Source organism: Anoplopoma fimbria, chromosome 2, assembly GCF_027596085.1.
Source record: "Anoplopoma fimbria isolate UVic2021 breed Golden Eagle Sablefish chromosome 2, Afim_UVic_2022, whole genome shotgun sequence".
Taxonomy (NCBI): domain Eukaryota; kingdom Metazoa; phylum Chordata; class Actinopteri; order Perciformes; family Anoplopomatidae; genus Anoplopoma; species Anoplopoma fimbria.
Window position 1 is genome coordinate 17,357,239 of NC_072450.1, and position 20,903 is coordinate 17,378,141.

The window sequence follows — 20,903 nt, forward strand, 5'->3', positions numbered from 1 at the left end:
AAATTGATGTATATATTTTTTAAATGGATCATTAGAACATACCAATAGACTATTCATATCCTGTGTACCCAGCGTCAGTCTAGTCAGTATACTTTTTACAGTCATACATGATAGTCTAATATTTTGTTTTCAGTCAGTGTCATTTGATACTGTGTGGACAAATATACTATGTTCATTTTTGTTGAATCCAGAAGGTAGGTATCTAAAATGTGTGCACACCTGTACATGTTTTGGTTTTTTATACCTCTTGTCTTTTGCTTTTTAACTTGTTACACTTAATACTGACATCATTTTTTAAGGATATTGTTACTGTCACACTGTTTCTCGATTTTATAAGTCATCTACAGCTATTTTTGTCCACATGATATTAGACTCAAACTCTAATTTCGGTGGGCTGATCCGGTTGTCTGTTATTGCAATATTAGTTTGACATCATTCTCTTCCAGAGGTTTCTCCTTTCTTCTCCTTTTATTCCCTTAAAAACCTTTCCTTGTCCATATTGAGGGTCTAATAGAGCGCATTGACAAATTAAAGTACTCTCTGAGAAAAACGTGATCTTAAAAATAAATGAATGAAACTGACTTTACTCAACCAACAAAACAAACCCTGTATCATTTAATGACAGTATTTTTGTATTTGTGGTGTACCCCAGGGTTCAGTGCTTGGGCCATTTCAGTTCTCTGTCATGTTTCCTAAACCTTGTGACAAAACCTTTTTTTTTTGGACCATATGCGATGAGACCCTTTACATTTCATTCATGTCTGTGGCTTTGTGCTTTCAAATCAGCTGCAAATTGTATTTTATGGGTGAGCTTTTATGTTGAAAACCTGCAACCGGAGGTTAGTTGCGGTATCTGCTGCATGCTTGATTGTGGACACAAAAAACTGCGAAATCAAGGAGAGGGACAGCGCCCAGAATAACTGTAAACCTCTGCAAACAGCGAGGAGCATCGCGGTGGAAATGAGCCTCCGGTCGTGTTCTCCGGGCGGCCTCGCGTTAAACCACAGGTAGGGGGGCTGCGGCTGTTGTCGGCAAGGTCACACAAGAAGGCTGTTAAATTTGTTTTTCTCTACATGAGTCCGTCCGACGTGAAGTTGCTTTCCTGTGATGTTATCTAAATATGTCCGCCAGCTGGCTGTGATTGACTTAATCCATAATCTTCCGAGCTGTTTGTGTTTTATTGTGAGTTGTAGGAGCGACTCTTTGGGGGTCGGGGTGTCGGGGGTCCTGCTGTGGACGGGAGTGGACTTTCTTTTTGTGGCCTGTGATGAGCTACGGGGGCTGGGTGGGATATGTGCCCAATGCAAAATCTGTTTTTCCCCGTTTTTTCCTTCTAAATGAGCTGTTTGAGCTCCATCCTTTGGTGTTTTTATTGCAGTGAGGAGCCGTGATGTGTGAGCGTGTTGATCCGGCTCATGGCCTGCTGCCGCCGGGTCAGGATAATCCAGTAACCTAGAGAAATGTTAGAGCTGGTTGCTTTTTATTGTAACACCATTACCCCTCATCCTCCTCCTCCTCTTCCTCCTCAAACACATTGAGACCCACACAGTGTGGATGAACACGGGTCTAATGGAGCTGTGAGCTGCGTAGTTGTTTATATCTGCACCAATGGTCCAATAATTAGTCTATTATAGGATCGTCTGATCGACAAGGAACTAACCACTTCCATTTTCTGATTATGACTAATCTCTAAACGTCACATACACGACTTTTCTTCTCTCCGTTCTGTATTATAATAAACAATGTATGGTCAGATTAAGCCAATTCAAGACTTAATTCGTCAGTCTTGCATTGTGATGTTAGTGCCGACACATTGATTAGTCCTTCAGCAGAAATAAATCAACATGTATTTTATAATTTATTGAGTAAAAAGTATTTACTCATATCAGCTTCTTTAATGGGAGACTTGTATTTGATTAATACCGTTGTACTTTTTTTTATGTCTATTGACATTGACTTCCTTTTACTTTTTTGTGACGATTTATAGACCATCAAGATCAATTAATTCATTTAAAAATCAGTTGTTATGAAAAAAGTGATTCGTTGCTGCCCAGTTCAGTGATTGATTAATTTGTCAAAAGTATCCCATGAATGTAAATTATTCAGAGATTGTTGTAAAACCAATCTACTGGCTGAACAAGGCTGCATGTGCTTGTGAATGCAGTGTTTGAACCAAAGGCCTTTTTCAACAAAACTCCAGTCTTGTGAGGTGATTGGAAACAGTGTCCTCTTTGTTCACTCTGTTCAGAGGAGAGGATTAATCCAGTTAATGATCTCTAATGTAAGGGAAGGGATAAAAGCACATCTGACAGAGAGATGTAAATGGCACTCAGAATTATCAATATTACTGAAGTCTGCTAAGCTATTTATGGGTGGGTGGGAGTGAGTGAGATGTGTGCATCACCATGATGACTTTTCACTCTCGCAGCAGTGCCCACCTCAGGGTGCAGATCCAAATCCTGCACATGTTTCTTTAGGCCAAGTTTGGCAAAACGTGGTTGGTCGTTGAGTGTTTTTTATCCGTAAAGGCTCTCTGGTATGGCACATTTTCCTTGCCATGTTCTAACCCCTGACCAACACTAGTTAATCCTCCCAGTGTGCAGCTAAGATTAGCGGTTTAACTGGACCCCCGTCCTGGTGCACCCCGAGCCCACGTCCTCACTGTGTGGAATGAGAACATAGAAAGACAGCAGGGTGTATACAGCTTATTCTCACGTCAGCAGTGTTGTCCCTAACAAGGCTTTGATCATATAAAACCATAATCTGTGTGTTTGATACCATCTGTTATAATAAGACACATTTCTCTTCTGGTTTTGAGTTAAGTGTATGTCAATGGGCAGCAGATGTCCCCAGTATCTCCGCCCTGAGCCTCATTCACAGATCCCACGTGTTAATATGGGTTTGACTTTGCTTGACAGCTTTAGTTTGGTTTAAATCTTTAATCTCTTTTGTGACTAGATTAGCTCATGCACGACCCTCTCACCCGATAGTTTCCCCTGACTGTGGCGTCACGCTAATCTGCACGTTTAATGGCTTATTTTGGAGTAGAAAAGGAGATTTTTTTTACCCCCTGGCACATTGCGGAGGGATAGCTTCATATTCTTGAGCCAAACTTCTGTGTAGAATTTCCTGTGTAGAGTCAGCCATGAGACTTCCTGTACTCTGGTGTTGGATGTGGAGGGGGTGGAGAAGTAGGGAAGGAAGGGGAAGAGAAGCAAGAGCAGACTGTACTCCTTGCTGTTGTCAGCGGTGGCCAGTGTGGTTGTTGCGTGCTTGTCGTTCACCTTCTCAGACTTTCAACAAAACAATGTGGCCAGACCGAGGAAGTGAAAGAGCGGCTTCTATACTCGCTTTTTCCCCAACCAAGTTTTTCCTCCAGTGACCTCTGTCATTATCAGAAGCCTTGATAATCACAGACTAAGAGCACTGTCAGGTACAGTGAGGTATGAAGTAAAGAGGGACATTTTTGTCTCTAATGTCTCCTTTTTGTGTAATTACAGGATATGTCCATCAGTTTGTTAAAGCCACAGTGCTGCACTCAACTCTCCAAGCATGCTACAGTAGTGACAATCTCTCTTTACTCAGCAGGTGAGCAATACTCGTTCTTTCTCCCTCGATGTCCTGCCAGTTTCCTTGATGTCTTGATTTTTTTATGCGCTTTAATAGAAATAACCACGAAGGCCTTATCAGAAATGATCCCATGCTCCTCTTCCTCCCTCAGCACTGTTTGATCCAAGAGAAACGTGCCTTGTAAGGAAGCAGGATGTTCACAGGCTCCACCAAACTGCCACCCACTAAAACCCCGCAGCCCGAGCGGCTGGATGAAGTGTACGCTGCCTTACGCCGAGGCTTACAGTGAGTAAACACATCTCAGGCTCTGTTTGCAATGATTCCAGTGGATGGCTGCCAGGTGCAAAATCACAAAAAAAAACACAGGACATGGTTGCTGTTTAAGTATGAAAATGAAGAAGTAACAGTGATGGGATTTTTTGTTGTCAGGTCGTACTTGCAGGTCCACCAGCTGGAGCTGGACAGTCTGGGTCAGCAGACCAGAGAGAACAAGAGGAACGGTCGTTTGGTGAGAGCTCATGTAGTCAAACCAGTCACACCAGTATTGACTGTAATTCACTACCGGTCTGGATGCTGTCTTTTCCAGTCAGTCAGTCAGGATGTTAATTTGACACTTTGTGATGCTAAATGTGTTATTTTCTTTGCAGGGCTCTTTGTATGAGTTGGACAAGGTGAGTTTCATTCACACCTGTTGTATACAGACGTCAGTGCAGCACATTGAAACTGTTTAACGATGGAAGAGCCTTTCTGCATTAGTTTGTCAAGTTTAATAATTAATATCTTTCCTTTTGTAGCAAGTGAAAGGCATTGAGAGGTTTATGCGTCGCCTGGAGTTCCACCTCAGCAAGGTGTGTATTTATATGAGGAATTGATGAGTTAATTTGTGATAATGTACATTTTCATTCTCTCTTCTGGTGAGAATCTAACATAACATTCATTTGTTGAAACCTGTGTAATATTTCCTTTTTCCCAGGTCGAGGAGCTCTACGATGCTTATTGTATACAGCGGCGACTGCGTGACGGAGCAAGTAAGATGGTGGCGGCCTTTAATACCGCCACGGGCAGCAAGGAGGCCAGAGAGAGCCTGAGTGAAGCCAACAAGGGCTACAGGGAATGTACAGAGGCAAGTGACTGAGCGGATGTCAATGTGTTTGTGTGTTTCAGCAATTAAATTGGGTTCTTTGTGTTGTAATTTGTTTAAAATAGATATCAGACTATGTACTGTATGTTCTAACAAATCGCTCTTATGTTATTAAAACCCTTCCTTCCATCTGTCTCTGCAGCACATGTGCTCACTTGAGAGTGAATTAGAAAGCCAGATGGGAGAATTTCATGTCAAGATGAAGGGTGAGTCACTTTTTACCACTTCCTATTTCCTTCACTCTGCATTATTATACAGTTATATAGTTCTCATTTTCTTCTTTTGGATGTTTCAGGCCTTGCTGGCTTTGCACGTCTGTGTGCTGGTGACCAGTACGAGGTAAGAAACACGTACACAAGCATGTAGACACAAACTGGTGCGGAGTCTCTGCGTCCGCTGCATCACATCGGCTGTTTCTGGCCCCTTCAGGTACTAATGCGTTATGGGCGGCAACGCTGGAGGCTACGAGGCCGGGTGGAGGTCAGCAACAAGCAGATATGGGACAGTGAAGAGTACATCTTCATGCCTCTCGTCACAGAATTGCTGTCAATCAAGGTAATAAAATCGGCTTTAAAAGGGCAAGGCTAGCGTTACTCCTAATGTGGGCGGCTGTGGCGTAGTGGAGAGCAAGGTAGTTCTCCAATCAGAGGATCGGTGGTTCGATACCCGGCTTCGGCAGTCGATGTGTCCTTGGGCAAGACACTTAACCCCAAGTTGCTCCCGAAGGCTTGCCATCGGTGTGGACTGGATGTGAATGAATGTTAGTTAGTCTGATGGTGGCACCTTGCATGGTAGCCTGTCATCAGTGTGTGAATGGGTGAATGATATGTAATATACTACTGATTGAAAGTCGCTTTGGATAAAAGCGTCTGCTAAATGACTGTAATGTTTGTAAAGTAATGTTTGTCATTGTAAACAAATCCCATGAAAAGACAAAAAAACAACAATGTTTCACTTTGTGGACACTGGTTCCTACTCAAGATTAAATCTTTGGTTGCTTTCAACACATATTACTATTTTTAACTGTGCATCGACACATACTGTTTTTTCTTCTGCTGGTATTTACAGCATGAGTGTGATATACTCTATCACCAGCTTTATCCTCGAACTTACTACATGCATTCTCACAGTATGCCCGCTGTAGGTAATTGTCACGTTTTGTTGAGTTCCATTGGTCTCTACCTGTCCTCATCCCTCTGAGGTTTGCTTGTTTTGGTTGTCAAGGTGACAGAGCTGAAGAGCCTGGCCAATCACGTGGTGGTGGGCAGCGTGTCTTGTGAAATGCTCGACCTGTTCTGCCCGCTTCCCCAGACGCTCGCCGTGGATATCAACGACCTGGGGACAGTGAAGCTGAACCTAGAGGTCACCTGGAGGTACTTTGACCTCTCATGGCCTCTTTTTATTTTTGTAATTTTACCCTTCTAACATGTTTATCATGTTTTGTTTTTTTTTGTTCTGTCTCTCAGTTTCTGTCTCTTGCTTTGTTTTGTTTTTCAGTCCGTTTGATAAGGACGACCAGACATCCTCCTCAAGTACAGTTTCCAAACGTCTGCTGTCCAATCAGAGCCCTCCTGACACGCCCTCTATGCGGGAGCAGGTGTTTTATGTGAGTCACAATAAAAGAGATCCTATTAGAGTTTTACACCAACATCAATCCATCACACCTGCTCTGTTACACTTCTATGTTATAGTTTGTATTAAGGATATACAAACCATTAACTAATTATTTTACTACATATATACACTGTTTTATTTACTTACTGATGGCTGTTATTACTGTCATATCATTGGCTTGTTCTATTTCAGCTGCTCCCCAACTGCTTTGTGTGTAGCGGTAGTGCTGATGTGTGTGAGGATCTCCACAGAGCTCTGTGTGTTAGGACGTGTGGTTGTGGGAGTGCCGTGCCTAATGTGATCAGAGTGAACGATAGCGGTAGCAGGGCGTGTGACAGCAGCAGCATGTATGAACACAGCTGTGGTCCTTGTAGCTGTTTAATAGTGGTTGAGTAGAGCTCCAATATTCTCCCTCCTCTTCCTCACCTCGTTGAAGAGCGTGCCTCGAGGCGGGTCCAGACAGAGCCGTTTGCTGGTGGGGGCGTTCCACGGTGTCACGGCGGACAGGACGGCGTCCTTGCGTTGTGATTTCAGCCGTACAACACCCAGATTCATCTCTGTACAGTCGGTGTGTTGGGACGTAGTTGTAGTTTATTCTAACGAACAATAAATAGATAACAATAGAACAATAAATAATAGACAAAGCCTGATTATGTTTAATGTTAATCTAAAATGAAGACAATCACTGATATTTTGCCAGCTGCAACTGTATAAATGGTTATTTCTAAGATTTTTAAGGCTTACTAATTGATCTCTGTCTTTGTCAATGAATTGAGTTACAAGTTATTCTTTTTTGTATATAAAAAAACAAGAAAGCAACAAACAATGATAATCATATAGTGTGTAGAATATAACAAATTCCCTGTTACCAGAGCTCGAAATGATTAATTAACATTGCCTACATATTGTCTGTACAGGAGCTAAAAAGTAATATATTCTGTTTGTACTATGACGATGCACACAGCAAAAATCTCTAAATGTTTTCTTTGTTAAAAGTTGGTAAATTATAACAATTCATCAACCAAAAAATAATCACTGAAATTTGAAATAAGCTTGTGTCAATAGACTGACTGGTTCTCAAATTTATTTCTGTCATGCCGCCTTTTAGAAGCAGAAAAACTTTCATATCCCACTCACCCTATTGGTCACACATGACACCAAATCATTTAACTTTAGTTCCACATTTTTTTGCCTCAGTTGCCTCCCTTTCAATTCCTCTCTGACCCACTGGATCAATGAGTTTGTCAATTCTATTTATCATATGCATATATATTTTCTTAATGTAATCTGATGACCAACATGTACACAGACTCTGTAATCCCGCTGTATGTAGACATGATCATTTCCTCTCATTGACGTTCTCTGTGTCTTGTTTCCTGTCTAGTCTCTGCTGAAGCGACAGGGAGAAATGGAGAACGGGACCGTCTGGTCCAACTCCTCCGAATCCTCTGACGACTCCTCCAGTCCGGCCTTGGCTCACCACGCTCAGAGGCTGACGGCCTCCAACATGCTGCAAACCACTCTCCCCCCTCAGCTGTCCTTCACGCCGCACAAGTCCAGCGCGTCGACACCGTCGCTCTCATCCAACCAAGAGGAGGACGAGACAGAAGCCGGGGAGGTTTTCACTCAGGCAGACGCGGTGCCCAACGGCCATCTGCAGACTTCCTGCTCTCATAGTCCAGACTGCACTGTGACTGATAGAGTGTCCGTCCAATCAGCTGACCTCTCTGAATCCTCAGCAGACCTGAGCTGCTCATGCCCAAATCATTCCTCTGTACCTCCTGTGTCGCTGATGGAGGCGCAGGATTTGTCTGGAAGTGACATCCCACAAGTTTGTATTTCAACGGAGGAGGAAAAAGACGACGCATCTGAGGATTCGTCAGTAAAAGCTGGACGGACTGAAGCAGAAACGAAGGACAGAACCACTGGAGCAGGAGAGGGACGCCAGGGAGAAGCATCAGAGAAACCGAGTGAGACACATCAGTTCGTCCAGGAGTCAAAACCACCAGAGGAGGCTCTGACGGTGAGCTTCATTCACTCCTTTGTTTTTTGTTAGGTCTAATGTGTGGACGCTGATATTTAAACACCTGCATTTATTTCCCCATAGGTTTCTTTTCCTACTTCTTCTAGTTTCACTTTGGAAGTCGAGACAGCCCTTGAAAGTTTTGACTTTCTCAACTGCTCTGATCTCGAGGAAGAAGATGAGGAAGACAAGGATCAACAGGAAGACAAAGGAGAAAAGAAGGAGGATGATGGGAAAAATAAAGAGAACCAAAACAAAACGGAGCAGGAGAAAGTGGAGGAAGAAGAAAAGGATGAAGAAAACTTTTACTCTGGAAGAAGGTCAGTGTTGGTGGTCATTGTTGAGATGAGATGAGCTGTAGAGTTTGCGCCATTCAAGTATTTCATATAAACTAATGTGCATTTCACATGACTAATAATCATTATAAAACCTCCTGTTCAAACAGGAAAACCTCACATTATTCTGACAGGGGAGTTTTCACCCGTTATTCCAACATGGTAATCCCTACTTCTAGCCCTGCAGTCACACTGCAGCAAAGCCAACATGCTCTACATTTTATGTTAAGTATTTGTAGTGGTTTGTTAACAAGTGAAATCACACAAACAGTGTAAAGCGATGTTTAAATGCGATGTTTAAATGAGCCGAATGAACTGTATTAGTGATAAATTAGATTTTTATTTAGATGTAACTGCCATTGATGGTGGGTTTGTTGTCGTTTGCCAATGGTCTGTTAGAGATATGGTAGTTTTCAGAAATTCCCAATACCTCCAACTCGGCTGTTCATATTAATGGTCTGAATGAAATGATGTAAGCGCAGCAATACTAAAGAAGGTCTTATGGTTTCTCTAATCCAGTAAACCTAACTGACCAACTTTACTTTAAATTGGCCAAAATCTCAACATATACCAAATGCATCAGGCTGTATTTTGTGGAAATGTGTATGAAATGATGTACAGAAAATCCAGATGTTTCCATTCAGAGATGGAAATAGATAGTTAACTGTCTCTGATGCAGTAAATGAAAAGATACTATCAGGGTTTGTTGCATCAATCTACTTTTATTTGTCTCACTCTGCAGCGATGAGGAGGAGGCAGACCCTCTACAAATCCTTATGGAAGCCCCAGAAGGATTCAGGAACTCAGATGAAGATCGTTTCTCTGAATCACAGGTAATCAAATTATCTGATTAATGCTTCTGAAAGCAGTCATGTGAGTGTGTTTATTTTCATGTTAGTCACATCTGAGTTAAAACATATGAAACATTATTATTATTATTAAAAAGGAATCAAGCGTTGGGGACGAGCAGGATTTGTGTCAGATGGAGATGCCCGAGGAGAGGGAGGAGCACAGCGAGGAAAAGGGAGACGAACCACACGGTGAGAGGAGTTGTCCGTAAACAGAGGCTGCAGTTGTTCATGTGACCACAGGAATCTGGAGGCGTGAGGAGTTTGTTAATTTTCCCCCGTTTTTAATCTTTCAGGAGAGGACACGTCACATGGTCAGGAGGAGCGCCCCAGTACTCCCACCCATTTGGCCACTACTGTCTTCTAATGTCATAGTGGAACCATAGCTAAACCATTTCTCCCACTCTGACCTACTCATGACATCTCCCTGTTACAGTCCTCCACTTACAGCTCAGACAAACAAGCTCTTCCATCACGGCCGAGTTTGTGCACGTTTGCCACCTTGAGGTGTCTGCACTTCAGTCATGACTGAAAGCCCCCCCCCCCCAAAAAAAAAGTCCCTTCAAAGTCCTCATTCTTGTGACAAAAAATCAATCATGTTGCCTAGGTTACAGTGGGTCACCACTTTGTTTACACTTTCTTAAACTGTTCCTGTCATGTGAAAATTCAATGTCCAAAGCATTTCAGGAGCAGCTAAAAGCGGCCTTGTTTCTGTCTTTATCAAAGAGCATTTATTAGTTTAAGTTTATGGATTTCTATAATCCACAGAGAAGCATACAATCACTTACTGAGTTGCACCAAGTTTGCATTCAAAACTGTCACTATATGTGGATATGACAAAACAAATGAATCAGTGTTAAATCAGTTTACGGCCCAGAGCTCTTTCCACTGTTAGGGACAGAGGAAAAGACTTCATGAGCATGTGATGTTTGTCTGAAGATTTAAATCGACATGCTCTGGACATTAGGTCATTTCTAAACCTGGAATGAACCCTGATAGTATCTTTTCATTTACTGCATCAGAGACAGTTAACTATCTAGAAAAACACACGGAGTGCAGAAGTTACATTCAACCTTCAAAAAGCAACACAAGGAACATTAGTAATTTAGGACTGAATATAAACACTTAGGAGTTTCTCCTCAAACTCGCTTTGGTCCAACATGAAAACAATCTGCAGTGTAAAACTATATTTAAACCTGCATGTGTAGCTGCCTCACACTGCCAGCATGTCTGTATAAAAAGCTCAACTGATCGGTTTAAGTGTGTAAGCTATGCTTCAATTCAAGGAAGTCATCAGGTCTGTAGCTGTGTTCAAAAGCCGCCTCACGGGGGCGCTATAGTCTTTCAGCATCATGCTTTATGTTGTTCTACAAAAGCCTCTTCATTCAGAAAGTGCCTCAAGTGACAGATGTATGGTTTTAAATGCCATGACAGGAGAGATCAGGCAAAAGATAACAGTGTTTATTTTCTGAATTACTTTAAGAGTGTGCACAATAAGAGATATTTACTGTTTCATATAAAGAATTGTATATGTCTTGAAATGTTAAAATGTTTATGTTCAGAAATGTTTCAACTTTATAAAGGTTTCTTTCAAATGAACACGTCTGTTCTTGTGTTTGAATGAATCAGCATGTGTAATCTGTTTTAAGGACTTTGGTTTAGTACAGAAAACATCACAATAACAAGACCACACAAATCATTTCCTCAAGAACAATTTATTTAAACACTCCATAGAGTAAAAATGTATTCTTATGTGCATAAGTGAATGACGGTGTTTCTCGGGAAGTTAAAGGACACTAAGGCACTGCACTGCTTTGTATTCAACTACCTATGTTGAGTTGTTAATCTACATCTGTGTGTTGGCTCGTCTTAAGGACAGGAAATGTTCAGCAGTAATAAGTACTTGTCAAAAACTGTTGTAACAGGCAACCCGAGACATTTAACTTACAAAGTGTCATCAAAACCCAAATGTGAGTAAAAAAATATAGAGAACTTGCATCAACTGACACTGACGTGAGATGGATGTAGCCCATGTAATGTTAAAAACACTAATTAATATGAGAACCCACAACAATACTATAAATGCATAAAATGATGACCCTAATCAAAACCCAATGACAGAACATGAGTGTCATTTGCACATATTGAACTCTACAACACTCTTCATTCAGTGCAATAAAACATCACAGATAAAACACAGCATAATAAAACCGTTAAAAGTTAAAACAGCGTCAGAACTGTCTTCTTCTTGTTCCATATCTCTGAAAATAAAACACAGTAGATATTTTAAAATATAATCATCGCACAGAATGCACAAGGTTCTTCATTCTCAACATAATAAACTGTAAACACAGTTTGATTTAAGGTGTGATGTTCTTACTAGGGGTCTCATTTTTGCTGAGGATGAGAGGCACATTTCCGTCACTTTAACCTGAATTATTTGTGTACCTAATAAAAAAAATGTATCACCCTAAAACCAGTATTTAATGTGAGAGTGGAACTGCAGCTGTAAATGCAAAATTTAAGAAAAGAATATCTCTTCTTTTCACACCAAATATTAAGAACTATTAAGCCGAAACAGAACACCATGAGTCACTAGCCAAAAATTGTTGGCACCCAAGCTGTGGAGCTGAAACTCTTATTCATAGTGAAAGAAAACTACTAATATTCTGCAGAATAAGTTATCTGGCTGTAAAGTGTCTGGACCCTGTGATATAAAACCAGAGTCTACATGTGCATGTGTACAAACTTGTTTCTGAGACGCAGTGATGAGTCTTCACCTAAAAACTGAGCGGCAGCTCCGGTGACCCCCCGAGCTGCAGTAAAGCAGCACTGAGTGCAGCCTTCAGTGCAGAGTAGTCCGGCTGCTCAGAGTACGGCAGAGTCATCACTTCCGTCAGGTACTTTTGAAATGCACCTACACAGCGACACACACATACAGACACAGCAATATATCAGCAAATGTCACATGTTCACACACTTATGTGTTATATAACAAACACTTTAACTCACTTGAAACGCCCTTCCTCCCAAAGCAGTGACTCAAAAGAGCAGGAACATCCTCAGTGTACCTACAAAGAGAACTATTTGGAGTACTTGCATTTTCTTTGTATTGTACTAATAACCCAATCTTATAGGTTTATGTTATGCAGACATGTTGATATAATTCAGTATTACTATGGTGAATCAAAGGTGTTTGGACTTTAAACATCCCAGTGATGATACACTCTCTCTCACCTCTGTTTCTGATTGGCTACCTGCTCCGGGTCAGTGAGGTGGGTCCACGGCAGCGTCCCCGTGTGCCAACGCAGCATGCAGTAACCCAGAGACTGCAGGTCACTGCGTCGAGACGGAGCTGAAAGGAGAATACACATAAATGGTGATTACATCGGTTTTTCCTCTCAAATTTACCCTGTTAGAAACATTAACACCACAATACAATCCTCAGATGCACATATCACCTTCTTTTGTGGTATTCATAGTCAAACAAGTCAAGTGTTGAAAGGACCTTTTACTCTAAAGAATATCTCAATCATCAACCACGACAAAAAAAATCAGATCAGTCTTATAATGTGAAGCCTGTGTGTGCAGACAGATGGACTGTGGGTGGAGTGCAGGTGTCGCTCGTGGAAAGACAAGAATAGATCTGGTAGTGTTTGGTTTACAGTAGCTTATAGGGTGAAATGGCGTCTGATTCGCTGACGTTAGTGGGAAGAGGAATCAGTGAACCACTGAAGTGACTCACCTGCTCCATTATGTGCGTCCAGGCTGATGAACTCCAAGGTGCCCTCATGTGGTGTTCTGCTGGCTTCACGGTACTCTACGTGTTGTCCACCTGGACAGTACCTAAAGGCGTGGCAGTATCCTACTAGGTATACCTAATCACACACACACACACACACACACACACACACACACACACACACACACACACACACACACACACACACACACACACACACACACACACACACACACACACACACACACACACACACACACACACACACACACAAAGTGGTCAACATAAAACACATTTAAATCGTGGGGAACTGACAGATTACAGTTTTAACATATTTTTCACCTGTGCCTTCTGTCCTGGTTTGATGTAAATGTTTTCTGCATTGATATCAGCGTGAACGTACTCGTTGGAATGGATGTACTGCAGCACATCTAACTGCAAGGAGAAGAAAATGTTAACATTTATTAGGTGTGGGGGAAATCAAGAATATTGTCTGAAGAACAAATCCATGGAGTTTACACTCACTATTCTGCAGGCGAGCTGAAGGACAGCTTTCTCAGACAGAAGCTCTGCTTCTTCCTCCATGACAGACTGGAGAGATTGGCCCATGTTGGGGAAAATCAGAAACCTATAAAAACAAAAAGATGAAGAACAATTTAAAGCAGAACAATGGTAATGTTAAACTCTTTAATATAATGTGCACATTATCCTACCTGTAGGACTCCGAATGAAGACCAAAGCCAACACAGGAAGGAATCCCCAGAAAATCCATCTTGTTTTGTTTGATCCACTTTTCCACTAGAGAGAGACAATCGGTTTTAATGTGTGGTTCATGTGTAAAGTTACAATCCTGACAAACCCGGATTGCACCTAAAGGGTTAAAGATTTAATTTGTCCTCTTAGCATTAATCTTGTTGAATAAGCTCTTGTCCACTTCCGCTTTTCCTCACAATGGATTATGAAATAAAAGGATGATATTTTTAAGGGATATTGTGTAACTAGATCTTGTGACAGACTGCCAGAACTGTCACTGTCTACTTGTTAGTAGTTCTGTTTCTGACTGATTTCTGTCTGTTAAAACTTTGATTATTGAGCAGCCTGTTACAGCCAATATAAACACTGAAGCACTTTACTGTGATAAATATTGCTACTGCCTTTGTTTTGACAAAATGTACTTCTCTTGTAGTTATCATCAGATAAATTAAGGTAATGGTATGACTGCAGCGAGACCTCCGTAAGTGACAGAAATTAGTTTTGGAGGTACTAAACTAGAAACCCACAAAATCCTCACCTGACGCAGGTTTAGCGGCTCTCTGCAGAAAGTTCTGCTCATTGAAGATCCTTCCAACTTTAGCTCCCTAAGATAAAGAAAAAAATACGATAAGATTAACTTTATTGATCCCACTCACGGGAAATAAAGAATAAATAAAAACAATCCATTAGATGATGAATACATAAGTAGGAGAGTGATTTTTTAAATATCTGGAACCTCTCTGATAATAATTCATCACTTTTTGTAATGGAGTACTCAAAAAACGAAATAAGTGTTGAGGCAGCACTTACCAGTTTAAGGATGTCATTTGATTCCTTGGAATTGGATCGTGAAGCTGTTTGCACAACTGAAAAAAAGCCAAAACATTATTTAATTGTGACAGCAGAGGCCATCCACTAAACTAGGTTAGCCATCCCTTCGTATACAGCTAGTACAAAATCTGCTTTAATGAAGTTCACCGGACACGAAAACTGTTAAGATTGCATTAAGATATTTAACAGCAAATGTAATATTATCATCATTAATATGTTAACTTCTTTCTTTCTTTAACTTTCCAGGTTTTCCCCTGATGTCATGGACACAGTCTCACCTTCGTAGATGAGCTCTGTCGTGTTCTGACTGAGCAGTTTCACCAGCCTCCACTTTTTGCCCGTTGTGTCCGTCACCTCTTCACCTTCCTGTAGCGGCGCAACAGCGGACGCTTGCTTTGCCTTCTTGGCTTTGCTTTTACCTGTCGCTGTAGATGCAAGGGGAAAAAGTAAGGTTACACACTCACATTAATAAATGATGCAAAACTGTACAGTTTTTCTCTCTGGGCTTAAATCGGCATCCTGATGTCACAGATGTTTTCTATTTATAATGTAATTATAACGTATAAATATAAAAAAAAGTGGGGTTCCCTTTCATGACACTCATGTGTTTTCTTTCAAACAGCAGAAAGTACAGAGTGACAGAAAAAACATAAGGAGAGAGGAAGATAACTGGGATCAAATCAGGAATGTCAAAGTTACAGTTACAAAATGGACATCCCCACTTCACATCTTTGGAGAACTACTCATAAAGTCATCCCATGTAAATCAAATCATCACATGTAATGCGTATTTACACACTGACCTGATGAGATTTAACCATGTCTCCAGTTAGCCTGATTCCAAACCAATTGATATTTTGTTCATTTAAAATGCAGGTCCACGACCTGAAAACTGAATCTTTTTGTTGTTCCCCCTCTCATAAATGAGCCACTTAAAAAACTGTAACTGTATGTGGTGCTTTAGGTTTTCTTTTTCAACGTCCTAACTTGTGTTAGCCTCTAGTGGGAGGCTGAACTTCACTGGTAATAATAATATAATGTAACAATTTAACCTTTTACTTGATAAATAGGCAAGTCATGTTGAATGGTAATGGCAAACCTTTTTGCTCACCTTTGAAAGGGGATCTGGAGATTGGTGAAGTAACAGGGGAAGAGATGGCCGCAGGAGAGCCATCTACCGTCGATTCCTCTGCTTTCCTACTTGTCAGCCTCTTTCCTTCTTCTACTTGCTTAGTGGGGCTGGAGAGTTTTGCCTTTCCCCTCACTACATATGGGTCCAGCAACAATCAATATTAATCAGATAAAATATTATGACAGAAATGAGAAACTGCATTGTTCATGAGGGAATGTTTTGTGTTTCAGCTCACCAGGTCGAGGGGATCTCAGGACAGGAGAAGACTCTGAAGCTGGCTCTGCCCCTGTTTCGAGCCTAAAATTGACTGAGTGCAGCTTTGGTGGAGTTCCAACCAATCCAACACCATCATCTGTTGATAAAAATCATAGCATATTTGTTCCAGAGAAAGGCACTAGCTGTCAAATTATTCTATTTACACCTGCACCACCAGTATGTGCTGCCTGAAGGAGGAAGCTTTATGTCAAAATGACAGTTTACTGCAAATTAAATAAAACCTTCAAGGCAAATTATCTGCTTCAGAACAGAAAAGTAGTAGCTGCTTCCAGACCATTTTAATTACCTTTGATCCTGTCATCTTTAACGGGACTAGTGGAGGGCACCACAGGTGGAGTGGCATCTTTAATGTTGAATTTAACTTCTTTGTCTAGACGAAGGGAGTTACGCGTCTTTTGCAGTGCAGGACGAGTCGTAACTAGAGTTGAGGTGTTACATGCATGGACTATAGAAAAAGAGAATTTATATGTATTTATAAATACACACAGTCTAATATGTATGGATGACACCAAGTAACTCCTAAAAAATATTGTCAAGATATTTACCCTTACTCCCAGTGGGATCCCAAATTGAGCTTGAAGCAAGGCGTGATTTAACTACTGCTTCATCCCTTCTGGGTGGAGAGAGACTTAAAGACGGCGTCAAGCTAGGTCCAAATTCATCAACGGGACAGGGGAGCTTCTCCCCACATGATGGACAGAATTTGAAATCAGGCTGCAACTTTGTCCCACACTGGGGGCAGAAATGGAAAGGCATTCTGCAAGAGGAGATACACACATTATTGCACATCTATTCTCAAACCTCGTGCTTAGTGTCTCTGTGGGGGTAATCCTGTGTATGTGTCCTCGGTGATCAACCCACACACTTCACCAGACACAATATTGCAAAGTGCCTGATGCTTTTTTTATACAACAGTTGGATAAATCAATTAAAAAAACAACTTACACTCATTATCAGAATGTAGTTGTCACAAACAAGAATAGTATCACCTATGGACACATTGCTGAGTACTAACTGGACTTGAGTCTGTGCTTATTCATTCACTGATCAGGTGAATACATGATGCCCGTTGCCATAGAGATAATGTTCTCATTATATATTACCATGGCAACTACAGCAAGACTGGTCTTTACAGGCTATCAAATTATATAAACGTTACATTAAGTGGGATGAGACGGTTTTTATTGTAATTAGGTAACTTAAACATGACAAAAAAACAACAACAACTAAAAGCTAACTGTAACTTAACGTTGGCCAGTTAACGTCACCATGGTTACTGTAGTGGCAATAGTGCAAACGGCAGAGATTGAGCCGGATGTCGTGCGTGTCTCAAAGTAACGTCATAAAATTACTTTGAACGTCAACGGTTGACGTTACGTCAAAAGACCCAACAGCTTAACGCCAGCCAGCCTCCATAACACAGAGACGTAAACTTAAAATAGACAGAGAGGGAGACTGCGTCAGCTAAACGTTGAGCTCAGTGAAACGCAGCTGAAGTATCGTCTTGTTGCGTCATGGCTTTCAGTAAAACCAACACCTGGGTAACGTTGAAATAAACGTCGACGTAAAAGGTGTCACATTTACCTTTCAAAACACTCCTCCACGTCAGGCTGGGTGGTGCTTCTTCTTCACCGAATAAATGCTCCCGTCAGCGGGAGGAAGTGTCGCCCCCTGCAGGTGACAGCCTCATGTGTCATGAGAAACTGGACTGCTTCCACAGCTGATGATGTGATATATATATATTTATTTATTTATATATATATATATATATATATATATATATATATATATATATATATATATGACAATGTTTACTGGGGTAATAAGAAGTAGAATCATAGGCTGTTTAAAAGAAGTAAAAGTAGGGTCATTTTCTCTAAACAATCAGACTTGCAGCAAGAGGAGTGGCCTGTGAGGAGAAAGATGGCGCTTTATATTGCCTTTGTTATATTTGTTCTACTGTTATTGTCAGAGGAAGTCAGTGCTTCCTGGGGTGGAAAATCGTCAAGCGTACTTATGAACAACAATAAGAGAGTTAAAGGTAGTGGCAGATGGGAAGAAAGGCAACAGCTGATAACAAACAAAATACTCACAGCATGTTTTGGGTCGACCCCGGGCCTGTTACCAGTTGGGCAGGCCTCTAAAGGGAGCCCTTCAGGAAGGAAAACAGATCAGATGGCCTAACTACCTGAGCTGGCCCCTTTTGACATGAACACACCAGGATCCCTCCCGATGTCTGAGCTTGTTTGAGGAAGTGACTCACTCACAACCCGAAGGGGGCAATCTGCCGTTTTCTGTCAGAGAGGCATGGCCTCAGATTTGGAGTTACTGGCTCTCATCCCAACCACTTCACACTCTACTGCCAACCACCCCCGTACATGCTGTTTATTCTTCAGGGGCTACCATGCAAGATTCCACCTGCCCATCTGAACTAACTGACATTCACAACCATTCACACACCGCCAGTGAGGAATGTGGGGTTAAACAATTAATTCTCTGATTGAAGGATGACCCGCTCCACCACAGAGCAACAGTCGCCCTCTATAGGGTCCAAGCACAGACTCCTAGATGGCAGGTTACCACCGTGCTGCTGTTTGAAGCTTAGACACAAATAACATTCAGACACTTCCTGTCAGTGACTCCCAGTCCCACATAGGCTCCTTCTTTTTCCCCTGGGGAAATTCTGGAGTTTGGTTCCAGAACCAATGCTTTGTGTCGAGGTGAGCCCAACTATATCTAATTGATACTGCTCCGCCTGCGGCACCATATCTGGTTCCTTCCCCGCAAGAGGTGAAATGTTCAGCTTCCCTAGAGATAACTAGTCTGCGATGCCGGGGGTCGGCACTCCAAGGTCCCAACCTTTGCCTGCCGCCAAGCCATCAATGCACCCGACCCCAATACCTATCCCTACAAGTTTTTTATGGCATATTACGCCATGAAACTTTTTGTAGCATACTATACTATGACATATCTAATGACAGTTTTGTATGACATGCTATACTATGAAATGTAATATGACAGTTTTTATACTAAACTTTGGCATTACTATATTAAGACACTTTGAATGGCCTTTATAAGGCATACTGTACTATGACATATTTAATGACATTTTTTATGGCATATTATACTATGGCAAAAGTTAACATTTATTTTCTTTATAATGAAAACATTACTATTTATAATATTATTATCTGCGTACCCTTCTCACTCATCGTTATATTGGAAGCAGAAGTTAATAACAACTAACTCTATTTAACAGCTTAAATGCCATGGCACACAATAATTTGAGACATATAAACAATTTGTAAAACTAATAATTGATCATATAAAAATGTACCCCACCAAATGGGAATCAAACACTTTAGCTGACAGCTGACATTTTCTAAGACTTTTTTATGTAATACTATAATGGCATTTTATGGTTCACTATAATATGACATTTTTTCATATATTTTTTTACTACATACTATAGTATAATATTTGATAATATTATTATAATATATATAATAAAATTAGCTTTTTAATGAAATAATATGTTATGAGAGTTTTTCAATATTATTTTTATGACACCTTTATGGGATACTATACTATGATATACCTATAACATTATGGTATGGTAAGACTCATCCATAGTTCCCATGGACCGTGTAAACTCCAGTCCACCTGCAACTCTATAAACGATTAATCAAAATAAAAGTGATCTAAAGTGATCTGAATATTGATTTGCATTATTATCAAGTTGAACCATGTTGCACACATTCAAACCAACCTTGGTGTATGAAATAAAAAAGCGGATATCTGCACTGATAAATTATCTTTCATTTCATTACCATTCCTTTTTTTGTTGATTAATACATTATGTTAATACAATAAGACTAAGCTTATTTGAAAGTGTGTCTTTTGGGAACAATAATTCACTTATTTATTTGGCTTTAGGATCCAGAATCTGCCTACAATTATAGGTATAATAGTCCGACTTTGTATCACATTAAAAAAAGAGAGAATGTTTCAAAGTAACAGATATACTGACAACATTTGTAGCCTATTAATTGCCTCAAGAAAATACACACACAGACACACTTGTTTTCAACTATGTATGGTCTTGTTAGGTACAGTTTGGAATAATTCAATCAATCACCCATTTGTCTATTAATGATAAATCATATGTTGTGCCACCAGAGGTATAAGATCTTATTTAAGAGGATAGTACTTTGTTCAACAGTGATTAATTTTTTTTTTTATATATTTGTAACATGGACTGATCCAAAGCTGGGCCCAGTTAAATGAAACAAAGCAAAACATAAGAGGAGTAAATGGAGCTACAACATATCTTATTTCCCAGAAGGGCTTTTTATCCGCCGCCACCAAATCATCTGCCTGCTCGAATACACATGACTTAAAGTTAACAAACTGAACATTGACATTCTTGTTGTTTCTGTCCCTTCAAGAAAGACAAAACATGACAAAGCGAGACGAGCTTGTTTCATCCAAGTCCTCTGCAACGACAAGAAGAAAACTGGGACTCACGTAAAGCTACAGTCTTTGGTTAAGTCACAGCCCCATACCGCCACTTACTGTCAGGAAGTAAACATCGCAGTGATTGTTATCTGTTACAGTTTTATGTCTAGTCCTTGTATGT

General features: G+C 40.7%; 2 protein-coding genes across 3 annotated transcripts; one reads left to right on the forward strand and one right to left on the reverse strand.

Annotated features, from left to right (window-relative positions):
* Window positions 1-852: 852 nt before the first annotated feature.
* Window positions 853-11,109, forward strand: LOC129102451 (rho family-interacting cell polarization regulator 1-like). Its single transcript, XM_054612616.1, has 17 exons — window positions 853-1,007; window positions 3,501-3,588; window positions 3,722-3,855; window positions 4,000-4,078; window positions 4,218-4,241; window positions 4,365-4,418; window positions 4,544-4,693; window positions 4,854-4,917; window positions 5,007-5,050; window positions 5,141-5,266; window positions 5,936-6,084; window positions 6,209-6,317; window positions 7,710-8,348; window positions 8,433-8,668; window positions 9,426-9,516; window positions 9,630-9,723; window positions 9,828-11,109. Exons 3-17 carry the CDS (start codon window positions 3,764-3,766, stop codon window positions 9,896-9,898), a joined length of 2,022 nt encoding a protein of 673 aa, XP_054468591.1. The 5' UTR covers window positions 853-1,007; window positions 3,501-3,588; window positions 3,722-3,763; the 3' UTR covers window positions 9,899-11,109.
* Window positions 11,110-11,239: 130 nt separating this feature from the next.
* vrk3 (VRK serine/threonine kinase 3) lies at window positions 11,240-18,843 on the reverse strand. 2 transcript variants are annotated; one of them, XM_054613485.1, is made up of 17 exons: window positions 18,358-18,843; window positions 17,849-17,935; window positions 16,810-17,021; window positions 16,551-16,709; window positions 16,224-16,340; window positions 15,968-16,120; window positions 15,136-15,282; window positions 14,837-14,892; window positions 14,565-14,631; window positions 13,987-14,071; window positions 13,799-13,901; window positions 13,616-13,708; window positions 13,277-13,409; window positions 12,769-12,886; window positions 12,544-12,602; window positions 12,312-12,448; window positions 11,240-11,792 (listed from the first exon to the last, which is right to left on the reverse strand). In XM_054613485.1, the coding sequence occupies exons 3-16, from the start codon at window positions 17,018-17,020 to the stop codon at window positions 12,312-12,314; spliced, it is 1,638 nt and encodes a 545-aa protein (XP_054469460.1). In that variant the 5' UTR covers window position 17,021; window positions 17,849-17,935; window positions 18,358-18,843; the 3' UTR covers window positions 11,240-11,792. The 2 variants fall into 2 exon arrangements, with proteins under 2 accessions (XP_054469460.1, XP_054469451.1); XM_054613476.1 differs by having other exon boundaries at window positions 17,849-17,984.
* Window positions 18,844-20,903: the final 2,060 nt, after the last annotated feature.

Coding starts and splice junctions, on each gene's coding strand:
- LOC129102451 (XM_054612616.1), top strand. CDS start 3,764: ATGTTCACAGGCTCCACCAAACTGCCACCCACTAAAACCCCGCAGCCC. Junction 4,079..4,217: donor ACAAGAGGAACGGTCGTTTG/GTGAGAGCTCAT, acceptor TTTTCTTTGCAG/GGCTCTTTGTATGAGTTGGA. Junction 6,318..7,709: donor TGCGGGAGCAGGTGTTTTAT/GTGAGTCACAAT, acceptor TTTCCTGTCTAG/TCTCTGCTGAAGCGACAGGG.
- vrk3 (XM_054613485.1), bottom strand. CDS start 17,020: ATGCCTTTCCATTTCTGCCCCCAGTGTGGGACAAAGTTGCAGCCTGAT. Junction 16,710..16,809: donor GGATCCCACTGGGAGTAAGG/GTAAATATCTTG, acceptor CTTTTTCTATAG/TCCATGCATGTAACACCTCA. Junction 14,072..14,564: donor AGCCGCTAAACCTGCGTCAG/GTGAGGATTTTG, acceptor GTCTCTCTCTAG/TGGAAAAGTGGATCAAACAA.